Source organism: Lynx rufus, unplaced genomic scaffold (assembly GCF_022079265.1).
Source record: "Lynx rufus isolate CCGP_SWC_20201006 ecotype Redwood Valley unplaced genomic scaffold, mLynRuf1.p SCAF_8, whole genome shotgun sequence".
Lineage (NCBI taxonomy): Eukaryota > Metazoa > Chordata > Mammalia > Carnivora > Felidae > Lynx > Lynx rufus.
This window is the reverse complement of record NW_025814896.1, coordinates 55,376,613-55,398,820: the sequence shown is the minus strand read 5'-3', so window position 1 is coordinate 55,398,820 and position 22,208 is coordinate 55,376,613. Positions and strand designations below refer to the sequence as shown.

The window sequence follows — 22,208 nt, the reverse complement described above, 5'->3', positions numbered from 1 at the left end:
AATGCATCCTTCTAACCCTGTCCACTGAAGAGACCTCAAAACAATGCACAACAAGCAGCTCTAGCACCCAGACTGTGGTCTCTAAACATCAGGGGTCCTTAGAGAAATGGCTGAAACCAGATCTAGGGCAGGAAATGCACAATATGAACCTGGAACCCCTTGTCACACCAGAAGGCAAGGAAGACATCAAAGTTCTAGGGTCATGTGAAGGGGGCTCAGCAGTCAACCTGGATAAACCCCCACCAAGCACAGATAGACTGAAACGTACCATATGGGTCTGAATCCATGAAGCGTAATGATACTTTTTAAAGTGTCATTCTGGATGAGAAGGGATCACCTTCTTGTTCTGCCTGTCTTACACAATGTACCTGGGGGCGACCAAATACAAGAAGTTTTTCCTCACTGAGGCAATCTAGTTAAGGTATGAAGGAGAAATGGGCAGAAACAGAATGTTGCCATTTAGCAACCACCCCCGCCCCCGCCATGATTTAAGGATCTACATCTCACTCATCAATAGCTACTGACATCACGGAGAGAAAAAAAGAAACTACACAACCGTATGGAAGTCCTACCGCGAAGCCTTTTCTCTCCCCAAAACAAGCAATAAAAAACACTTGAATCTGATAAAACCTGTCATCCTAATTACAGGCTGGCAGGAAACATGAAGGTCAGCCTGACATAGTAAACAATATAAGGGGTTACAATCATCAGAATGCAGGCCGTGGGATGCTATAGGTGAAATGATCCAACCTCTTCAACAAAAAATTAAAGAAAAATCAAAAGGGAAGGGGAGGGGACCTTAAGAGGACTCACAGACCAAGAGAAGCTTAACACATCAGTCAACTGCAGTATACTGGCCTCATGCAGAATCTGATTCAATCAAGCTGAAAAATAAACATATACTTAAAACATAAATTTATGTAGATAGGTATTTACATGTTTCTCTGCATATTTGTAACCAACAGGAGAAATATGGCATGCCTTGATATTTGATGATATTAAGGAATTACTGTTAAAAATTTTTAGGTATGTAGTGGTGTTGTGGCTTTCTTTCTTTTTTTAAATTTTTTAATGTTTATTTTTGAGAGAGAGAGACAGAGTGTGAACAGGGGAGGGGCACAGAGAGAGGAAGACACAGAACCCAAAGCAGAACAGAGCCCGACACGGAGCTCAAACTCATGAACAGTGAGTGAGATTATGACCTGATCATGTCCCGAAGTTGGACGCTTAACCAATTAAACCACCCAGGCGCCCCTCTTTTTTCCTTTTTAAAAAAAATTTTTTTTAATGTTTATTTATTTTTGAAAGAGAGAGAGAGACAGAGCATGAGTGGGGGAGGGGCAGAGAGCGAGGGAGTCACAGAATCCAAAGCAGGCTCCAGGCTCTGAGCTGTCAGCACAGAGCCCGACGCGGGGCTCAAACTCACGGACTGTGAGATCATGACCTGAGCCGAAGTCAGACGCTCAACCTACTGGGCCACCAGGCGCCCCTCTTTTTTCCTTTTTTAAGTGACTTAGAACTACATACTGAAAGGTTTATAGGTAAAGTGCTATGATGCCCAGGATGCTAGGATAATCGAGCAGAGGAAACGGTCAGGTGCATAAATCAAACAACTAGCAAGGAACAACTAACAGCTGAAGCTGAATGGGTACATTTGAGTTCATTATAATATTCTCTTTCCTATATATATTTATGTAGGCTTTCCATAATACAATTTTTTTTTCATTAAAATTGAAATTTTTGTTAAAGAAGAAGGTGGTTGGGATAAAGAATTTTTTCCCAGAAAGTAAAAATTTGAGCTATCAAGTCATGAAAAGCCATGGAGGAACCTTTAATGCATACTACTAAGCGAAAGAAACCAATGTGGAAAGGTAACATGCTGTATGACACTCTGGAAAGATCAGTGGTTGCCAGAGGCTGGGGGTGAGGGGATGGACAGGTGCAGTACAGACAATTTTAAAGACAATGAACATACTCTGCATGGCACCATAAAGATGGCTCCATTTGTCCAAACCAATAGAATGTACAACTCCAAGAGTGAACCCCAATGTAAACGTGGACTTTGGGTGATGTTAATGTATCAGTGTAGATTCATCCATTATCGTAAGTATACCACTCTGGAGGGGGATGTGGATAGTGCAGGAGGATGTGCACGTATGGGGGCAGTGGGCATATGGGAACTCTGTACTCTCTGTTCAGTCTTGCTGTGAACCCCAAATTTCCTTAAAAAATAAAATCCGTTGGGGTGCCTGGGTGGCTCGGTCGGCTAAGCGTCCGACTTTGGCTCAGGTCATGATCTCACGGTTCGTGGGTTCGAGCCCCGCGTCGGGCTCTGTGCTGACAGCTTAGAACCTGGAGCCTGCTTCGGATTCTGTGTCTCCCTCTCTCTCTGCACCTCCCCCACTCGCACTCTCTCTATGTCTGTCTCTCAAAAATGAATAAATGTTAAAAAAAAATTTTTTTAATAAAAAATTTAAAAAAATAAAATGTTTAAAAACGTAAAAATCAGCCAGTGTACGCTCACTAGCTCATGACCTCAACTTTTGTTGTTACTGGAAAATATGTTTGTGCCCATCACCCTGAAATGAGACATCTACACCCAAACTATGGTTAGCGAGTACCAGCGGTCAGGGGACCCGCCCTCCCCAGCACCTGTATGTCCCAGATGCACACTAATGCTGAAATGAGCCATCCACGGCAGAAAGAAAGTACAACCCACCCATGCCATTAACCGTTCTGAGTCTTAATTTCGATTAGGCAGCACAGAGAATTAGCAAGGCCATACAACAGAGCCCTTTCCAGGAGCTAGCTACAAGAAACTGTGGTGGAGTCAAACTACAGTCGATAAAATTGGGGACAGAGCATTGAGGTTTTCGCATTTGAAAATGCCTCCGAGAGAGCTCAACTCCTCTTTATAAAGGAAAGTAAAAACAATCCACTGACAAAGCCACACACGTGAGAAAATCGTGTAAGGCAGGCTTACAGACTCTTATTTGGTAGTTATTTACTTTGAGGGATTTTCTCCCCGGAGCCACCTGCAGGCTCCTCTTTGGCACGAAATAAGGCTGGCTTTCCTTTATGACGGGCCTCCGTTTATTCCATTAACCCTCCATTCACAAAACAATCTAAGGAAGCTGTATCAAATGCTGATTACGCGGTTCTGTTTGTATCTTGCCACACATCCTCAGTGTTGCAAACACCCTTTACGAGTGTAGTATCTATCGTCACAGCTAACCGCTCCCTCTCGGATCTCCACAAGGGCTCACGGAGATACGGCACAGGGAACGGACAGACGGGAGGTGAAGGTTGGCGGGGGCTCACCCAGTCCTCCGGGGCCTGCCAGGAGGAACTCCTGTCTCCCGATCCTCTTGACGATGGGTCGCTTCTCGTCGCTGCAGTAAGGAAACAGGTCCTGGGCGACGCCCGTGTTGTAGTTCAGGATGATGTACTGGGTGGTCAGAGCCAGGCACAGGAAGTGGCCGTCCACAGCCACGGCCAGGGGCTGCTCCGGCGTCGACACCTCCCTGACGATCTGAACCCGGTCCTCGTACACCAGAAACACCTGGATGGTCCTGCGCTTGACTGAGATGATGCAGACTTCCACGCAGAATGGGTCTCCACTCACAGGGTTCTCGTTCAAGGCCAATGCCACGGCCCCTTTGATGCGAGCCCCCGAGGGGACAGGCTCCAGGCTCATCATGTTGACCAGGGTGATGGAGTTGTCACAGAGCACCAGCAGCCTGTTGAGGGCCGAGGCCGCTCGCAGCTCACTCACTGGCTTCCTGAAGCCCAGGTGCCGGTGCAGCTGCTTGGTGGCAGAGAACGTGGCCGTCCCTGCGGGCTGCGCCCTCTCCTCCAGCAGGAAGTGGTAGACGATGCAGTCACTGGTGCCCACGTACAGGTTCTTGCCACAGCACTCCACGCATTCGATGTGCCCCTGCTCCTTGTCACCTACCAGCAGCTCCCGCTCCACGGCAGAGACCAACGTGAAGGCCTTGGTGCTCATCATGTCTGCTGGCCGACCTGCGGGGAGAGGGAAGGGAAGGTTAATTCAGGGTAACGAACAATAAGCAGAACCATGGCAGGTCACAGGGAATGTACCTGATTGCTCAGTTACAACCTCAGTGAAAGGAAACCATTCGACACTGGTAAGAAACAGTGCAGAGAAGAAAAGCTCTCCTTCCTGGTCTCCTTCCACCAGGCAAATGGGAGACCCCACCAGGAGAGCACATGCGTGTGCTCCTAATTGAGGCCATCCTGCCCATTCTCAACCCAGCTGGGATTTACACGGAGTTTCCTCATTGTTCTTGGGAGATGAACCTGCAGGCGGAAGACAAGCACACGTATTCACCCGGAGACAACACGATAGAAATGTTTTCGAAAAAGGCAAAAATGATCCTCATTAATCTTCCCCTGAGCTGCTCTGGCCCCCTTTTAGCATTTAAGGGAATGGTGGGACGCAACTATGCCACGTGGTTAAATCCTGCCCCTCGGATCTTGTCAGAAACACGGAGGCAGGGACCACACCTTGAACTCCTCTGGGTTCTTCCCAGGACCCTCTCTGGCTCCCCGAGGAAACGTGTTCATGCAGAGTGGTAAAGATGTGCCTCAAATCTCCGTGTCTGGCAGGTAAAGAGGGGGGATACCTAGTAGGTTTGTGAGAAGTCACTTGTCAGTTCACAGATGACTCCCCCTGCACGACAGACTGCCCCGACCTCTCATCCCTGCCTTCCTACTTCCTCCTCTCAAGAGGACTCTGGTTTCACACGCCACAAAGCTAGAGGCAGCAGAAATGAGCGAGATGGCCTTTCCCTGATCTCTCGGCCAGTAGGAAGGCAACTCACACAGGGTCCCCGATCTGCTCAAGCAGGAAGGAGAAATCTAGTTCCAAAGTGATATACAGTCAGTTAGGAGAGGCTGGGTGGACTTTTCCATCACTCCAGGCTGCCCAGAAGTAGGGCTGCCTCCAGACAGACTAAATTCCTTAATCCTTTGAGGCGTTCTAGCCAAGGCCTAGGAAGACCTCTGGAAACTATTCGAGAAAGAATGGAGAATGCTATGATTTCTCATACCCCCCCGTCTACAGGGGCGGCAACAGCTGCACTCCGGTCCCTTTCCTTGAGTCAGTAAAATCCCCAGGGAGGAGGGTATCTCAGGTCTGGGGATGAGGTGTTTCCACTGGACACCATCAGAGTTATCTTCCTGTCCCCTACTAGCTATGTGACTTTGGGAAAGTCACTTGGCTTCTCCAGGCCTCAGTTTCCTCTTTTGTAAAACGAACGTAATAATGGCACCTACTCCATACAGTATTTTGAGGTTTAAGGAAGTCAGCTCACATGAAATACTTCCTGTCTGGCACATGGCAAGTACTCGATAAAAGACTGTGATCTAATCTTTAATACATCCCTCTCAGAGCCCCAGCCTACGTTCAGTTTTTATTTCCCAAGCCGGGCACCAAGAAATGAAATAATGCTGTCTTCTGCCCTTAGCTACGTGTAACCTGTGTCCATCTCCTCTGAAGGATAGACTGAAACATAAGCCAGACACTCACTCCACACACAACCTCCTCCAGCCCAGTCAGTTCCATACTCGTTTACGCAAGCTCATCCTCACAGAGACTATGGAAAAGAGGCAAGAAAGTAAAGCACGAAGCTCAGAAGGCACCACAGAGAAGGAATCGTGTCCGTCTCTCTGGGGCTGAGGGAACTCACAGGGTCCCAGGGACAGTCCAGGGTTGAGGGAAAAGTAGGCTTCAGTCTCTGACACCAACAGTTTTTCAACACTACCATCCATTTGTCGTGACCGAAAAGAACCACGAAACTAAACCCAGGCGATAATTTTTTTTTCCCATCTCAACACCAATGAATGGTAAGTCTGTGAAAGCTAAGTATTATGGAACACTTCTGCCTTCACTGATTCATTAATAAAGACTATCCTTTAAAATGGCAAGATACGGGCGCCTGGGGGGCTCAGCAGGTTAAGCGCCCCACTTCGGCTCAGGTCGCGATCTCACGGTTCGCGGGTTCAAGCCCCGTGTCGGGTTCTGTGCTGAGAGCTCGGAGCCTGGCGCTTGCTTTGGATTCTGTGTCTCCCTTACTCTCTGCCCCTCCCCCGCTCCCACACTGTCTCTATCTCTCAAAAGTAAACATAGAAATAAATAAATAAATAAATAAATAAATAAATAAATAAATAAATAAAATGGCAAGATAGAGCGATTGTACTGTTTAAACTGTGAATTGTACCTTTCCCTTTGCAGAAGGAATGGGAAACAGGCCTCGGGCACTCAGAAGCAACTTCCTCGATATAACTCTTTAAAGATGTAGTGTCCATACATAATTCTAGCCTGTCTTCACTTCGCACAAGGGATAAACTAAACACATCTGCGGTGAAGAATACAGGAAAACAAACACACACCTCATATTTAGTCTAACTACTGGGTGGGCAGAGAAGGAGGCAGGGGAGAGGCAGAGCTGTAAGAAAAGCATCTGGTTTATTAAAAAGTCACGGTTTTACAGTATTGAAGAAATGCAATAGTGTTTCACTACCTGGTAACTACAGCTCCTCAAGTCTTGCTAAAGTTCCCTACAACAGGCCTTTAAAAAACATTAAATGTAGTTTCTAAGAAGCGGGAGACTGATGTCAGCATCATGGTGGCTAAGATGTTCCTCCTTTTAGCCCCCTTTTTTCAGTAACAAATTACACGTCCATGCACAAAGGCCCCTTGGTGGGTGTTGGAAATCATTAAAAAAGAACCCAACAGAAATTCTGCTGCTGAAGAGCTCGGTGAGTAAAATGAAAAATGCAATGGGTGGGCGGGGGGCGGTGTGCCTGGGTGGTTCAGTCGGTTGAGCATCTGACTCTCGGCTCAGGTCATGATCCCAGGGTTGTAGGATTAAGCCCTGCAACTGGCTCTGAGCTGAGCGTGGACCCTGCTTAAGATTCTCTCTTTCTCCCTCTGCCCTCTCCCCCACTTGACCATGTGCTTTCTCTCTCTCTCTAAAAAGAAAAATGCAACAGAGCATCTGCAGTAAGGAGGACGGAGGCCAGAAAACGTGGGCTAGAGGGTGAGGATTCTCAAACAACCCAGTTAGGGGAGGACAAAGAGGAGAGAGTGAAGAGTGAAGAAAGCCTAAGCGATCAATAGGATTCCTTCAAAAGAACAAATACTGGAAAACCTGGAGTTTCAGAAGGAGAGAGAAGAAGGAGCACAAAATTATTTAAAGAAATAATAGCTGAGGATTTCCCAAGCCTGGGGAGAGATTGGGACATCCAACGTCACAAAGCAAACAGATCACCCTATTATCTCAATACAAAAAGACACATTACAAATGAAACTGTCAAAACTTAAGGACGAAAGGAAGAACTCTAAAAGCAGCCAGGGGAAAAAGCACTGTAACCTTCAAAGGAACCCCATTAGGCTATCCAGGGATTTGGGACTTACCCCTCACAGGCCAGGAAAATCTTTCAACTGAGGAATGGACAAAGAAAGTGTGGTGTATGTATATACAATGGAATATTATTCATCCACGAAAAAGAAAGCAATCCTGCCATTTGTAACAACACGGTTGGATCTAGAGGGCATCACGCTAAGTGAGATCACTCAGAAAGAGAAAGACAAATACTGCACAATCTCACTTGTATGTGGAATCTAAAAAAGCCAAACTCATAAACAGAGAGTTAAATGGTTCTTAGCAGACGCTGGGGGTGGGGGAACTGGGGAGACGTTGTTTAGGGCACAAACCTGGAACTAGGGGATAAATAAGTCCTGGAGAACCAATGCACAGCTTCCTGATTATCAGCCACACTGTATTATGAACTTCACAGCTGCTGAAACAGAATCACATGGGGGTTTACTGAAAGCTGAGAAAGTAACATGCTAATACTTACAAGTGGTTTATTCCTTTATGCAGCAGGGAAGTTTTCTCCATGCTCTAGCTCACAGGATAAACTCACTTAAAATAGAAATCATGAAAACATAAACTATAGGCCATGCTTCTCCTTATTATCATTAAGTCCAACTTGCTGGGGTTGAAGTCAGAGAGATTTTAATTCACACTTTATTATGTGATCTCACACGGACTTGAAATTTCAACTTTCTGACAGAATGTCACCTTAAAGGAATGGTTATTAATTGAAAGATCAACTTTTTTTTTTAAGGTTTATTTATTTTTTGAGAGAGAGAGAGAGAGAGAGAGAGAGAGAGAGAGAGAGAGAACAAGCAGGGGAGGAGCAGAGAGAGGGAGACACAGAATCCGAAGCAGGCTCCAGGCTCTGAGCTGTCAGCACAGGGCCTGAAGCAGGACTCGGACTCACGGACCGTGAGATCAGGACCTGAGCCGAAGTCGGACGCTTAACCAACTGAGCCATCTAGGCACCCCGAAAGATCAACTTTTTAATATATTTTTCAAAACTGCACAGTACAGACCTGGTGAGGGAAACAGACTTAAAAGTATTAGTACATTCACGGGCAACAGTTTAAATACAGATACCATTATATATGCAACAAACACTTCTCAGTGTACAACAACAGCAAAAAGGCACTCTTCCATTTTCCAGGAGTATCCCCATCTTATTAAGGAAGAAGGACGAGGAAAAGAAGCATGTAACAGTGCACAGCAATATGTAATGACCAAATGAACAAAATTAAAACATTAGCAATGACTTTCCACCAAACCGAGGGCATACACACGCCACAGGTGACATCAGAATCCAAGCGAGCATCCTTATAAACACTAGTGGAAAAATACTAATTTTCTTGTGCAGGTGTACACAGAAAATTGTCTTTTAGCTCATGACTGTAGCCACTGGTGAAGGGCCTTCCTGCTTTAGCATCTTGCCTCGGATTCCTTAGGCTTCTTAAACCTCAGCTCAAAAGTGACAATCCCATTCTTTCTGCTACATACCGAGCTGGGCAGCAGAGACTCATAAGCCTCAGACATGTTTTCCGTGTTTTTGACTTAAGACCTGTGACAACAGTTAGACAGGCTTCTGGAAGCCCAGGAGAGCTGATTCGGATGAGTTTATATGCAATGCAAGAGTACCGGCTACGTTCTGCTTTCATGGACACTGTCTGTCCCATAAAGCAAGCACCATGTCCATATGGCTCTCTTGGCAAGTTCTACCCAACACTTAGGAATCAGATAATACCAATGTTAAATAATAAATCTTCTGGAGAATTAAAAAAGGGGGGGGGTGGAGGGGGCACATATCCCACTTCATTTTATAAGCCAGTATAAAGTAGAACTGTAATATCCAAACCAGATAAGGACGTGGGAAGAAAGAAAATCCTAATCCTTCTCACTTATAAATCAACATGCTAAAGTATTAAATATTAGCACACCGAATACACAGACACACAGTATGAATAAGATGGCATGTGATATTGGCTTAAGGTAATAAAATCTGTTGGTTTAATTCACATTTCCAAAATAAAGGCAAAAAGCATAGAACAAGGAACAAGACTATTACCATCTGTTTGGGGTAGATTACATCCCCCCAAATATGTTAAAGTCCTAACTCCCATTACTTGCAAACAGGACCTTATGTGGAAACAGGGTCCTTGCAGATGATCAAGTTAAGATGAGGTCATTAGGGGGAGCCCTAATACAATGTGACAGGTGTCATTATACACAGGAAATCCGGACGCAAAACGGACACACATAGCGGAAAGACATGTGAAAACACAGGGAGAAGGTGGCCACGTATAAGCCCAGGAACGCCTGGAGCTACCAGAAACAGGCGAAAGGGCCTGCAGCATAGTGTCTCTCAGAGCCCTCAGACACCCGGACCTCAGACTTTTCTACCTTCCAGAACTGTGAGGCAATAAATGTATGTTGTTTATTTTTTTTTAATTTTTTTTAATGTTTATTTATTTTTGACAGAGAGAGAGAGACAAAGTGTGAGCAGGGGAGGGACAGAGAGGGAGACACAGAATCCGAAGCAGGCTCCAGGCTGTGAGCTGTCGGCACGGAGCCCGATGTGGGGCTCGAACCCACAAACTGTGAGATCATGACCTGATGCGAAGTCGGACACTCAACCAACTGAGCCACTCAGGTGCCCCTAATGTATGTTGTTTAAGCCACCCAGTCTATGGTCCTTGGTTACGACAGGCCCAGCAAACTAATGCACCATCTGTACTCAACACTGTGCATGGAGTCTTTGCTAGTTAAAAAGGAACAATTGTAAAAAACTGAAAACAAAGACACAACACTATAAATATTTATAGATGCTATCATTGTTTACATGGAAACTCACAAATCTATTAGAATTACTAAAATTTTAGAAATGTCCTTTATATATATTATATATAATATGTAATGGAATATTATTAGTCAGCTGTAAGAAATGATATCTTGCCATTTGTGACAACATGGACAGACCTAGAGGGTATTATGCTTAGTGAAATAAGCCAGACAGAGAAAGACGAATACCATGTGATTTCACTTACATGTGGAACCAGAGAACAAAAGCAACCCTTCCCAAAACACAAAACACAGAGACAGAACCGTGAAACAAACTGGTGGTTGCTAGAGGGAAGGGGATTGGGGGGATGGGCGAAAAAGGTGATGAGGATTAAGAGGTACAAACTTCCATTTACAAAATACATTAGTCAAGGGATGAAAAAGTACAGCATAGGGAATACAGCCAATAATATTGTAATAACGTTGCATGGTGACAGATGGTGACCACACTTGTCATGGTGAGCACTGAGTAATGTACCGAATTACAGAATTGTGAAATCATTATGTTGCACACCTAAAACTAATATAATATTGTGTGTCAATATACTTCAATTAAAAAAACAAACAAACAAAATGGTGCCATCACGTTGAAATCAGGTGAGTTTTTTATAAAGTTAAACATGCATTTATCCTGTTATTCCACAATATTACTCTGAAGGTTTCCAGTTCTCTTGAGTATCTATCAGTATCTGCAAAAAGACTTTTATGAGAATGTGCGTAGTAGCTTTATTCATAATAGCACCAAACAGGAAACAACTCAGTTTCACCCATTTGTACCCATTTCTATGTGGGGTGTTCACACAACTTGGAAGTAAAAAGGAATAAACAACTGCTAGGTAACAACACAAATGAAACAAAAAAGTATACACATACCGTATGTTTTCATTTATATGAAGTTCAAAAGTAGGCAAAACTCATCTCTAGCGACAGAAATCAGAACAGTGTTTACCTTGGAGAGAAAGGGGTGACCAGATGGAAAGGGACACAAGGAAACTTTCCGGGGTGACAGAAATACTCAAGATGTTGTTTGGGGCATCGGTTACACAGGTATATACATTTGTTCAAATTCACTGAGCTGTACACTTAGGGTCTGTGTATGCAATTCCAGTAAAAATTCTCACGTGTGTGTGTGTGTGTGTGTGTGTGTGTGTGTGTAACTCAAAAAGCAGATTATAAAATTCATATGGCAGAGGAAGGGCAAAAAAAAGCAAGACACTTCTGGAAAAGATAAGTAAGGAGACCTGACTCAACAGACAAAATGTAATGTAAAGCTATGGCTATTAAGATAACAGGGTACTGGTATGAGGCAAGCCTAAGAGAACAAGTCTGGGTGCCAGAAACTGACGTGCGCATACGTGCGCATACGGAACCATGAACTATGACAAGAGAGGCACTGTATATCATGGGGTGTATATAGAGTCTAGACGTGTTCAGTGATCAGTGCAGGATAGCTGGATATCCACAAAGAAGGGAAAAAAAAAACCAACTAGATTCCTATCGTATACCATGTATTGAAATTATTCCAGATGGATTAAGATACTTAGGTATAGATCTTTAAAACTTTGAGAGGTAAATATGGAAAACAATATGTTTCTGATCTTGGGGTAGGGAAGAATTTCTAAAATAAGATCTAAAAAGGGGCGGATGGGCTGCTCAGTCAGTTAAGCGACTGACTTCCACTCAGGTCATGATCTCACAGTTCGTTGATTTCAAGCCCCGCGTCAGGCTCTGTGCTGACAGCTCAGAGCCTGGAGCCTGCTTCAGATTCTGGGTCTCCCTCTCTCTCTGCCCCTCCCCTGCTCATACTCTGTCTCTCTCTCTCTCTCTCTCTCTCTCTCTCTCAAAAAAAATAATAATAATAAATAAATATTTTTTAAAAAGATCTAAAAAAAAGCAGAAACCCCAGGAAAAAAGTTTGCTCGCATTAAAATGTAAAACCTGTGTTCTTCAAAAGACACCCCAAACAAAGTGAGGAATTAAGATGGGAAAAGACCCTGATGTCACATATCTGACAATAAAAGATCCCTGGATGATACAGGGAACTCCTACAGAAAGAAAGTAACAGCAATCTCATAGACGAGTGGGCAAGACACGTGAACAAGCGTCTCAGAGAAGAGGAAACATGGTCAACAGACATGAAAGAATGCTCAACCGATTCATCATCTGGAGTTGCAAATTATAACTACCATGAGACTTCATTTTATACCCATGAAACTGACAGAATATTTCATATCCGAAGACAGCAGCTGCTTGCAAGAACACGGAGCAATCACTCTCTACGTGGCTGGTGGAAGCTTCTAAACTGGCAAGACCATTCTGGCATTATGCAGAAGCCCTTGACATCGGGAGTAAGCCGGGGACTCTACTTTTAGGCATATGCCCTACAGAATTTATGTTTACCACACCATAAGCAAGAACATTGGCTGCAATCTTCTTTGAGAGGGAAGCTGGGAACTACTCACATTCCTTGGACAGGGTGGAATACTCAACAGCTGGACAGCCAGAGGTGCAGCTATCCACAGACATCGATCTCAAGCTCAAGGGCAAGTCGCCGAACACTCTACACTGAATGATAGACAAGGCTCTGTATGACTCAAAAACCTGACCATCCATCTAATAAAATGTTTAGGGTCTCAGCCCTACATAGTCAGACTATAAAGCAACGTAAGGGAATGATAAACACAAATCTAGGGAGGCTGCATGGAAAATAAGGATAGGCTGGGTTTCAAAGGTATTAACGATGTTCTGTTTCTTACGCTGAGGTTGCTTTTATTATTACTCCCTATATCTTAATCCAGACTGTAACTATTTCTTTAAGGTTATTAAATAGTAATTAAATTACATGTGTATACACACACACACACACACACACACTAAAATTCTGATTGCCTCAAACCAGCTTACTGTGGAAATAGATACAGAACCTCAGCTTAATAAATTCGGTAAGATTCACAGCATGCATGTTCCTTGTTTAAAATGGCACCAATGAAAACATTTATCACAGATGTAAGTGGTTTACTTACAGTTTCTCAGTTCATCTAAACCCAGTGCTTTACTGTACCCATATTTACAAAGTTCAATCGAGGGCAACCTATCAGGTATTTTCCACAAATCCCCCTGGATTCTTAGAAGGCAGAGGAAAATACTAACATGTGACGGAAAGCCCAAGAAGGTAAATGCCCTGGACAGGGTTGGTATTTGCACCTTCTGGGGTCCCAGCTTCCAAGAGGCCAGCCTCTTACCTTCTGGACCTCTCCCTAGCCTCAGTTTTCATACAAGTACAGCTGACGCTTGAATAACCCAGGTGCTACCCTCCCCCCGCGCCAGCACAACCCAAAATCCATGTGGAACTTTTGACTCCCCACAAAACTGAATTACTAGCAGCCTACTGGTGACTGGAAGGAAGGCTTACAGATAACATACTCAGCGGATGAACACATATTTTGTATGGTATATGTGTTATATACTGGACTCTTACAATCAAGTAGGCTAGAGAAAAGAAAATGTTACTAAGAAAATCATAAGGAAGACGAAATACATTTACACTACGGCACTGTATTTGTGGGAAACCATCTGAGCGTAAGTGGAACTGTGTAGTTCAAACCTGTGCTTTTCAAGGGTCAACTGTAACTCCACTCTTATTTTTCAACTGGTTGAAAACTGGTATTACTAACTGCCTCATTCCCCTTTTCTTTTTCTCTGCACTAAGTCTCACCAAGGCCAGGCCTCGTTTTAAAAAGTCAAACAGAAAGAATAAGCATGGAATAAAAGCCAGGTTTGAAGCAGATCATCTAGATGTAGAGAGTGGCTTGTAGGTCCCACATTACAAGATTAAAAAACAAAACAAAACAAAACACATATAGAGACCCCTGACAGAAAGAAAGAAGGAAATACATTCTGCCACAAGAAGGCCATGACAAAGGGACACTTGCTAAGATCAGATCTTTTCCAGTAATTATTATTCTTGAGCCAAAAGAATGACGCTCTGTTATCTCCAGTCACAGAATGTGCACAGGAGTGCAGCCTTAAGGTGGTGACGGTATGCTGTGCATCTACAAAAAAAAAAAAAATCTCACATTGGAGGGTGACGTCCACACTTGAAAACGAAGCAAACTCTTGAGTGCAGCTAAATGTGCCCCAAGAAGTCATCACTTTAGAGGGTAAAAACTCAAAAACTCACCAACGTGTATGACAGCCTTTTAACAGGAGATGCTTTCCTATGAACAAGCTAAGGATTAATTCTTCCTCTACATTTTAAAAAGGACACTCTACCTAAACTCAGATTTGCTATTTTTCCTCAATTCATATTAATTTCTTTTGAGTGTCTGATGGTCCATCGTGAGTGAAAAGAGATCCAGCGGTCATGCTTATGTTTGGGCCGAAGTCAGGGCAGGTCTGACGTCATACATGAGGAAGGGCAGGGACGTGGATCTCATGCCTAAAACATCACTATACTGTCCTTAAAACACTTCACAGAGTATACCACTGCCTAAAACATGAACTCCAAACTCAGCATAAGATAAGCAGCCCTTAAAAATCCAACTCCAGCCAACCTTTCCGCTCTTATGTATAAAGTTATAGCTATTAACCTCTTCATATTATCCACATTAGTCTCTTGTTTTATTATTATGTAGCTACATTCGGTTCTGAATTCTTGAGTCTGCTAGCTGCTGCGAGTGTCCAAGGTGCTCTATGAACCAACCAGTTGTGAAGAGGGATCCTGAGCCCAAACTACTCTCTGGGTACCTTTCCAAGGGACTGAAACCATTAGTCAGAAAATAGTTATCATTAACTACAATGGTTTATTTGAATTTAACAACATAATAATCCGTAAAGTGGAAAACACTGCCTCATTCCCATTGGCCAAATCTAGTCATTTGCACACATTCAAAGAAGTAATACGGAGGTCAAGATGGTGTCGGACATGTGCACAGGGGGACTGCAGACTTACCCGCAGCCCTTCACTGGCTGACCACAGGAATTCAGGCATCAGGTCGAAGTGTACCTGCTTTCCTGAATATCCCTGTGATTTGCAGTATTTCTATAAAAAACAAGAACTTATAAAAAGTCTGTATTTTGCCATTTTAATAAAGGTCTTTCCTTTTACGGGGGGGGGAATGTTTCTTAAGAAATTTCTCACTCATCCTAGGTAAACATACTTATTAAAACTGTGAAGCCATAGGCTATAGCCAATACCTGTTACAGGGGGAAAATCTGCGAAAAATAAAAAAAAAAAATCAGCTCTAAAAACCAAACCTAGAAGGGAGTAAGCAAAACCATCATCCATTCTCACACTCTTGGAGAGGGGGTGGGAGGGAACACAGAGCCTTCCAGGCTTCATCAGCTGTTTTCAGCTCCATGTCAACGGGTCATGACGTTGGTCCCCTGTGATCAGGAGAGACAGTGGAAGTGCAGAGGGCAGAGCTGACAGCACAGCATCGTGGAGGGGAGGAAGGGTCCAGAAGGGAGTGCTCTGCAACACAGCAAAACACTCTGCCTGACTCCTGTGATGGTTCAGGCTGGTCCCGAGGGATATTTCAGGTGGGAAAAGTTAGAAGCCAGTGCAGAAGCCCATTTTCTTGGTCCCAGCCATGGAGGCTGACCTGATGCCTGGACTGGGCCAGCCAGAAACATTAAGAGACGGACTCGGGTGGGTGGAGGGCACGTGCTGGTGCCAGCCCCACTCAGGTCAGCTTGCTACCTAAAGCAGAAAGTGTGGGCAGTGGCTTGGGACCTGCTGTTCAGTGTCCAGCCTCTGTCTCTGTACCTGGTGGCACTGAACACCAACCCTGACCCGCCCATCCTCCTCCCTCCCACCCCACACTCATCGTGGCCATCAGGCAGAGCAGGTAGGTGGGACTGGACACTCACTTCTCCTCTGGCCTGGAAACGTCTATTTCCTATGTTATGTTCCTGAACGAATGAACAGCCAAGTCACAGACTGAAAAAGTCTCTCTTGGGTGGGAAAAGGCAAATCTTGCTAGCCAAAGTTCTTCCACTGCAAGCTACCTTCAGATGCTTTCTTAGTGCTGAACTGGCAAAATAAAATGTTAATTGAAGTCCCCCACTAAAAATAAAGTGCTAAACACCCCCAATTCCTATGGGCGCTGACAATCGCCTTTAGTCCGCAGACGTAAGACGTTCAATTAAAACACACCGGTGTCTCCAAACTTTAGTTCACACCTGAAAGATGAATTTTGGTAGCCTTGTGGGCCAATCAGCATTCTTCTTGGGATATAAATTGACTCTAACTACAATTGAGATCAAGAAAAATATATGACTTATCTTACTGACCACTCTAGAGTCAGATGAGCTTTGATAGGGCTCGAAGGCTCCTTGACAATGACTTTATTTACTTATTTTTTATTTTTTAATATAATTTATTGTCAAGTTAGCTAACAGACAGTGTATACAGTGGGCTCTCGACTTCAGGAATAGATTCCCATGATTCATTGCTTACGTACAACAATTTTTTAATGAAAAGAAATCTTGACATTTTTGTTTTTTAAACTGCAAATTGGCTCCTCTGACAATCTCCCCAAAATCCTCAAGGAATATAACAGGGTAATCAGGGGACTGTACATGTAGAAGCAAGAGAGGCACGATGGGGACAAAGAAGACATTTCTGTCCTGGCTCACAAGGGACATGGGCAAGGGGAATTTACTGGAGCCTGGGCAGAGTGTGAGGGATCCAGTAAAGTTTCAGCATAGTTTCTCCTGCTGTTTCGGGGGTGGGAGGTGGAAACATGGAGTGCATCCCAACATTAAGTCAAAATGTAATTGAGGCACGTCACCACTGTGGTATTCTACACAAACATCTATCACTGCAACCTAAGCGTGAGACAACACCAACAAGCCCACACTGAGGGACAGTCTACAAAATCCCTGACACTTTGAGAGTGTTAAGGTCATAAAAAATGAAGACTGAGACCAAGGAGACATGACAACTAAATGCAATGTGGGGAAATGGGATCAGAAGCAGGACCATGGAACAGAAAACAGATGTCAGGGGAAAAACTGAACATAAGTAGAGCGTGTAGTTTGGTTAATAGCACTGATGTTAACATACCAGTTTTGATCACTGTACCATGATCACACAAGGTGTTAACAAAAGTGGAAGTTGGGGAAGGGTGCATGTGAGATCTGTACTATTTTCTCACTCTTCAGTAAGCCCAGAGTCACCTTCAAAACAGGAAGTTGAAAAGACAAATGTAATCCCAGTTTATTGGTTTATTATCTTGCCTTAATCTAACAGAGAATGAGAGACCTCCAAGAATGTCCTTTTTCTAGCAGGAAAGGAGACGCTCAGAATGCTCTTGAGTGTCTGTAACCAAACAGGACCAAAAGGAGCACACAATGGCCAGCATTCCAGCAGAATGCCCCGCGTGCCTCAGGCTACTGGGGCGATTTTACCAGTTGTTTTATGGAGTTACTTTTGGAAACGATTTTTCTCAAGTTTGGTGTCCTAGCTTAAAATGACAGGTATGGAATAATACCTACAAATTAAGTTTTGTTTTGGTTTGGTTTGGTTTTGTCCTGAGAATACATTTCAAAAAGGAGAGTTTTGGACTTTTGCTCATTTGAAGTACTTCTTCCCATAGACAAGTTCAGAACTGGGGTAAATGTGAGCTGATTCCCACTGGGTCCAAAATCTGATATCCTACGAGCTTCAGGAGAAGCAGGCAGGCGAAGGACTCTGATAGAGAACAGTAGGGCTTTGGGTCAGCAGAGCTGGAAAAGAGCAGAAATGTAACCTTCCAATGCCCTCTGTAAGAACTGAGACTCTAGGGCTAACCCAGCGAACAGTGGTAAGGCAAGCCTGATCCAAGGCAGGCATTCTCAGTGTTAATCTGGGGATCCTGAGCTCTCATGGCTTGGGCACCTGTTGACGATCTTAAAACCTCTGGGCCCAATGCGTCCTTGTAAAAATAGGAATTTGGACTGGACTACATACTTACTCTGTACTATTCTCAAGCTCCTCTGGAGGAAGGGTGTTAGTAACAGTACTGTAGGCGAGTACTGTAGGGGAGAGAAGACTTCCAGAATGCGCACTGGGTGCCAGACTCTGTATTAAGTGCTATCTCCATACTCACAAGGAGCCTACAGGCAAGTACTATCATTATTCCATTCTGCAGGAGAGCAAACAGGCTTAGAAAGGTTAAACGACCATGGAGAGCTGATTCCAACCCAGGCAGCTTGACTCAAGAGCCCACACCTGGAAGCACCGTGCACACAGCCTGCCCAGGGGTAATGACTGCTCCACGTCTGGACTGAGGACGGGCACCTACTCTACGGCCCCCTAAACAACTTTTGTCACAAATAACTGACTCCTACCAAATGGGGTTCAGTCTCAGCACTGCCTTGCTACATTTCAGACACAGATATATCTTTACACTCTTCTCCACTAACCTAGTAATCTTATCAAAACAGGGTATGTGTTCGTGTGACGTAAATTGTTCTTCTGCAACGGCACCCCATGCTGGCCCCTGAATTCTTCACCAAGTTCTCATGGCCATCTGCTGAATGACTCAAACGTGAAATCTGCCAGGAATCAACAGCAAATTTACTGACTTGTGCCACAATGTTTCCTGCTATAGGTTAGGACACTACCTGACAACCATTTCATGTTATCTTTGCACTCGTGTGACAGAGATAGCGTAAGACTAGCTATAGCACAGTAAACCTGCTCCAGTGACCCAGAAGTGTACCTGACAAAAGGAGAAACAAACAAAAAAACAAAAAACACAGCTAAGGTCTAACATCTAACTTGTCACCTTGATATTATCCTGGCACATACCTATATGTAACTATTCATAGTTGGTATCCTTTTCCTTGGCAATACTAATCAAAATTATTTAGATACGTGTAAACGTAACATACAAAAGTATATATATATACATAACTACTTATATATACCACATACACCCACACGCCCTATATGCACATATATGCTAATAGACGTCATACGTGTATATATATACTACAAACACATAGGTATCTACGTATGCAGTTACACACACACACCATTGTGCATACACGTGGTGTGTGTATATATACGTATACACGTATACGTCCTACCATCAACAGTTATAACTGAAGGGATTTGGGAGGGGAAGGTGGGGGGAAGAGGACCAGAGTGGGAGTATGGGTCTCAAGGGCATCTCCTTTAGAGCACTTCCTCATACCTTTAAACAGCCATAAAGAATTACCAAGCACCTGCTGGAAGCTAGGCAACTGGTCTCTTTCACATACCTTATTTTCCTGAGTCTTCAATTTACTCAACAGTGCTGGACTATCGAGACTAGATCTTGCTCTCAATTCTGCAAGATTTCACAAAATGCTCAATGAGTGTGCCTGTTCTTTTGCACGAAGCACCCAAGCTCGTCTGGGGCAGCCCCAAATTAACTCGTTACTTCTACATTCATTTAGTAGCCACGCGTTTTTTAATAAAGAAAAACGGGTCAGGTTTGCCACAGAGGAGATGAGTTGTAAAGTCCCGGCCAAATTATTCCAGCAGTATCCAAACACCTGGCCACCACCAATGATTACTTTAATGTATTTCTAATGAGGACTGGATTCAGACCAAGTTGAAGATGCTTAAGCCAATAAGGAAAATTCGCTCAAGTTTTCTTAAAGGATCACAAATGTTTAATATTAGCGTGAAGAAGCCATAGTAACTACTTTTTTTTTTCTTTCTCCCTGACTACAAATGCTAGCCGCGAATCAGGCCTAGAAAATGTAGCATTTTTAGAATAGTGAGCTCTGTGCTTTTAAAACTTGTCAACTAGAGGAAGATGCCCTGTTACAAGCTGCTGTGGCTGGGGGGTCAGGTGAGGCTGAAGCAGCCCAGGAGCTCGTGGTGGTTGGACAAGATCCCCGCCGACTGTCAGACCACAGGGCTGCCATTCATGGTCATGAGTAGAGGAGGAAAGGCAGAGGACTCGAAGGCGAGGGGCACACCTCTCATCCGATTTCTTTGTAAAACATATCCTGTGCTGTGTACAGCAAAACTGGGAATTCAGAACCCACAAGGAGCCTAACCCGGAGTACAATACTCATTGGGTTGACAATTTCTTAGAGCATAAAACCACTGCTTTTCAGAGCTGAGAGACCTACAGCTCCAGATCCTTATTTATATTTCTTAATAATTTATCGAGCACCTACTAAGTGCCAGGCCCTGTGCCAAACGCACATTTTCTTGTCAGAACGCATGCAAGCTTTCCAATATTACCACCATTTTGATTGACGAAATCGAGACGCAGAACATCCAGTAAATTGTCCAAGGCTCACAGTTAGGAAGCGGCAGGCGCAGGGCAGCGGCAGCTCCCAGCGGCAGCTCCATACTCATTACCATCATGGAGCAGCTCTGTCCCCATTTCAGAGAGGAACTAGAGCCGGGGAAGGCTAGTTGTAGACAAGTTCCAGGGGATTCTGGTCAGTACTCTTCCTGGTGCCACACATCAAAGAGGCCACTTCAATGACTGCTGAATCTGCCCGGCTAGCAGAAATGGAAGGAAAAAAGCAAAGGAAGCAGCCAGCCAGAAGTTCCTTCCTATCTGACCCCAGCTCTGGGAGCTTCCAGCTGAGCAGCAGAGAGAAGCAAGTCCACCAGAAGGGAGCAGGGGGCACTGGCAGGCCCCTCCACGACCTCTATTCTGGTTCTGACTCGGGGTTGGCCAGCTCACACTGCCCTAGGACCCTCCTCACCCACTTCTGTCAGTGTCTTAATGTGTCACTAGAATCACAATGGCAGCCGCCTGCCCTCACTCTGGATGGACAGGTGCCTACCCACAAGCACTTCATCCAGGATTAAATCCTGATGGGACACGTTTTGACCCCAGCGCCCAACACAGTCCATTAGCAATAAAAAGCACTGTAGGAACCTCCATTTCCAGCAGCCAGATTGAATCCCCAGGGCGACTAGCCTGGGGGGCTTTCTCAGGGTCACCCAACAGGCCCTGGACAGAAGGAATGACAGGTGCACACAACTGAAGACCACAGCTTCTGTCTTGAAAGTCGTCCCCATATAACGCACAGGAGGCTGGCGGAGAACCCAACTTCAACCTGCACCTCCAGACAGCAATGGAAAGGAAAACTCCCAAAGGGATGGCAGCTCCCAGCACCTGTGGTCTCTTCCCTCCTCCCCGACACACCCCTGCCCAGTCTCCCACTGCGGGGCAAAAATTCAGGCCCGAACGTGACCCGGAATTTGAACTCTCAAATCCCAAGAGCTCCAGGAAAACATCTATTAAAGCGACAAAACCATTCCTTACACCGGGTGGCGGGGCTTGGGGCGCCGGGGTGGAGTCCTGGGCTCCTCCCCTCGGAAAACCGAAAGCCAACCCCAAAACCGGGACTGGGTCTTTTTCGATCTGTCCCTACCCCAAACACACGCACACCCCACACCATCCACACCCGTTGACCCCACGCTCGGGCACACCTGCCCCAGCCCACACGCACGTGCACACCTGCTCACCCCAACAAGCCCCCGGCCCCCCAAGCCTGCACACCTGCTCCCCGCACACGCACACACACACACACACACACACACACACAACACCCCTCTGCCGGCTCGCGCCCCCCCGCCAGGCACCACCTAGCTGCCCCCCCCGCCCCGCAAGGCCCCTGCCCTCCAGCCCACCCCGCTCCGCGCGCGCCCCGCCACACCCCGCGCCCGGCCCTGCCGTCTCCGTCCGCACTCACCGGCGCAGCGCCCGTCGGCCTCCGCCGTCCCGCGCAGACCCTGGGGCCTGGGGCCCCGTGCCGCCCGCCGCCCGCTCCCGGCCCGCCGCTCCTGGGCTGGCCCGGCCCCGCCGCCGCCGCCGCTTCCCGTCACGTGGGGCGGCCGCCCGGCGCCGGCAGAGGGCGGGAGCGCGGCCGTCCCCGCGCCGTCCAGCCCGGTCTGCGGCCCCCGCCGCCCATCCGCCCCCGGGCCTGGAGCGACCCGGCTTGGCGCGCGACGCCCAC

The 22,208-nt window shown here is 45.5% G+C and overlaps 1 protein-coding gene across 1 annotated transcript in view; it reads right to left on the bottom strand.

Moving 5' to 3' along the window:
- The window catches only part of TGFBRAP1 (transforming growth factor beta receptor associated protein 1), a 61,410-nt gene extending 39,403 nt beyond the window's left edge, over window positions 1-22,007 (bottom strand). The window contains exons 1-2 of the mRNA XM_047068557.1: window positions 21,945-22,007; window positions 3,322-4,023 (exon numbers count right to left, since the gene is read on the bottom strand). Coding sequence (XP_046924513.1) covers window positions 3,322-4,009 — 688 coding nt within the window. The 5' untranslated portion in view covers window positions 4,010-4,023; window positions 21,945-22,007. The remainder of the gene's footprint in view (window positions 1-3,321; window positions 4,024-21,944) is intronic.
- Window positions 22,008-22,208: the final 201 nt, after the last annotated feature.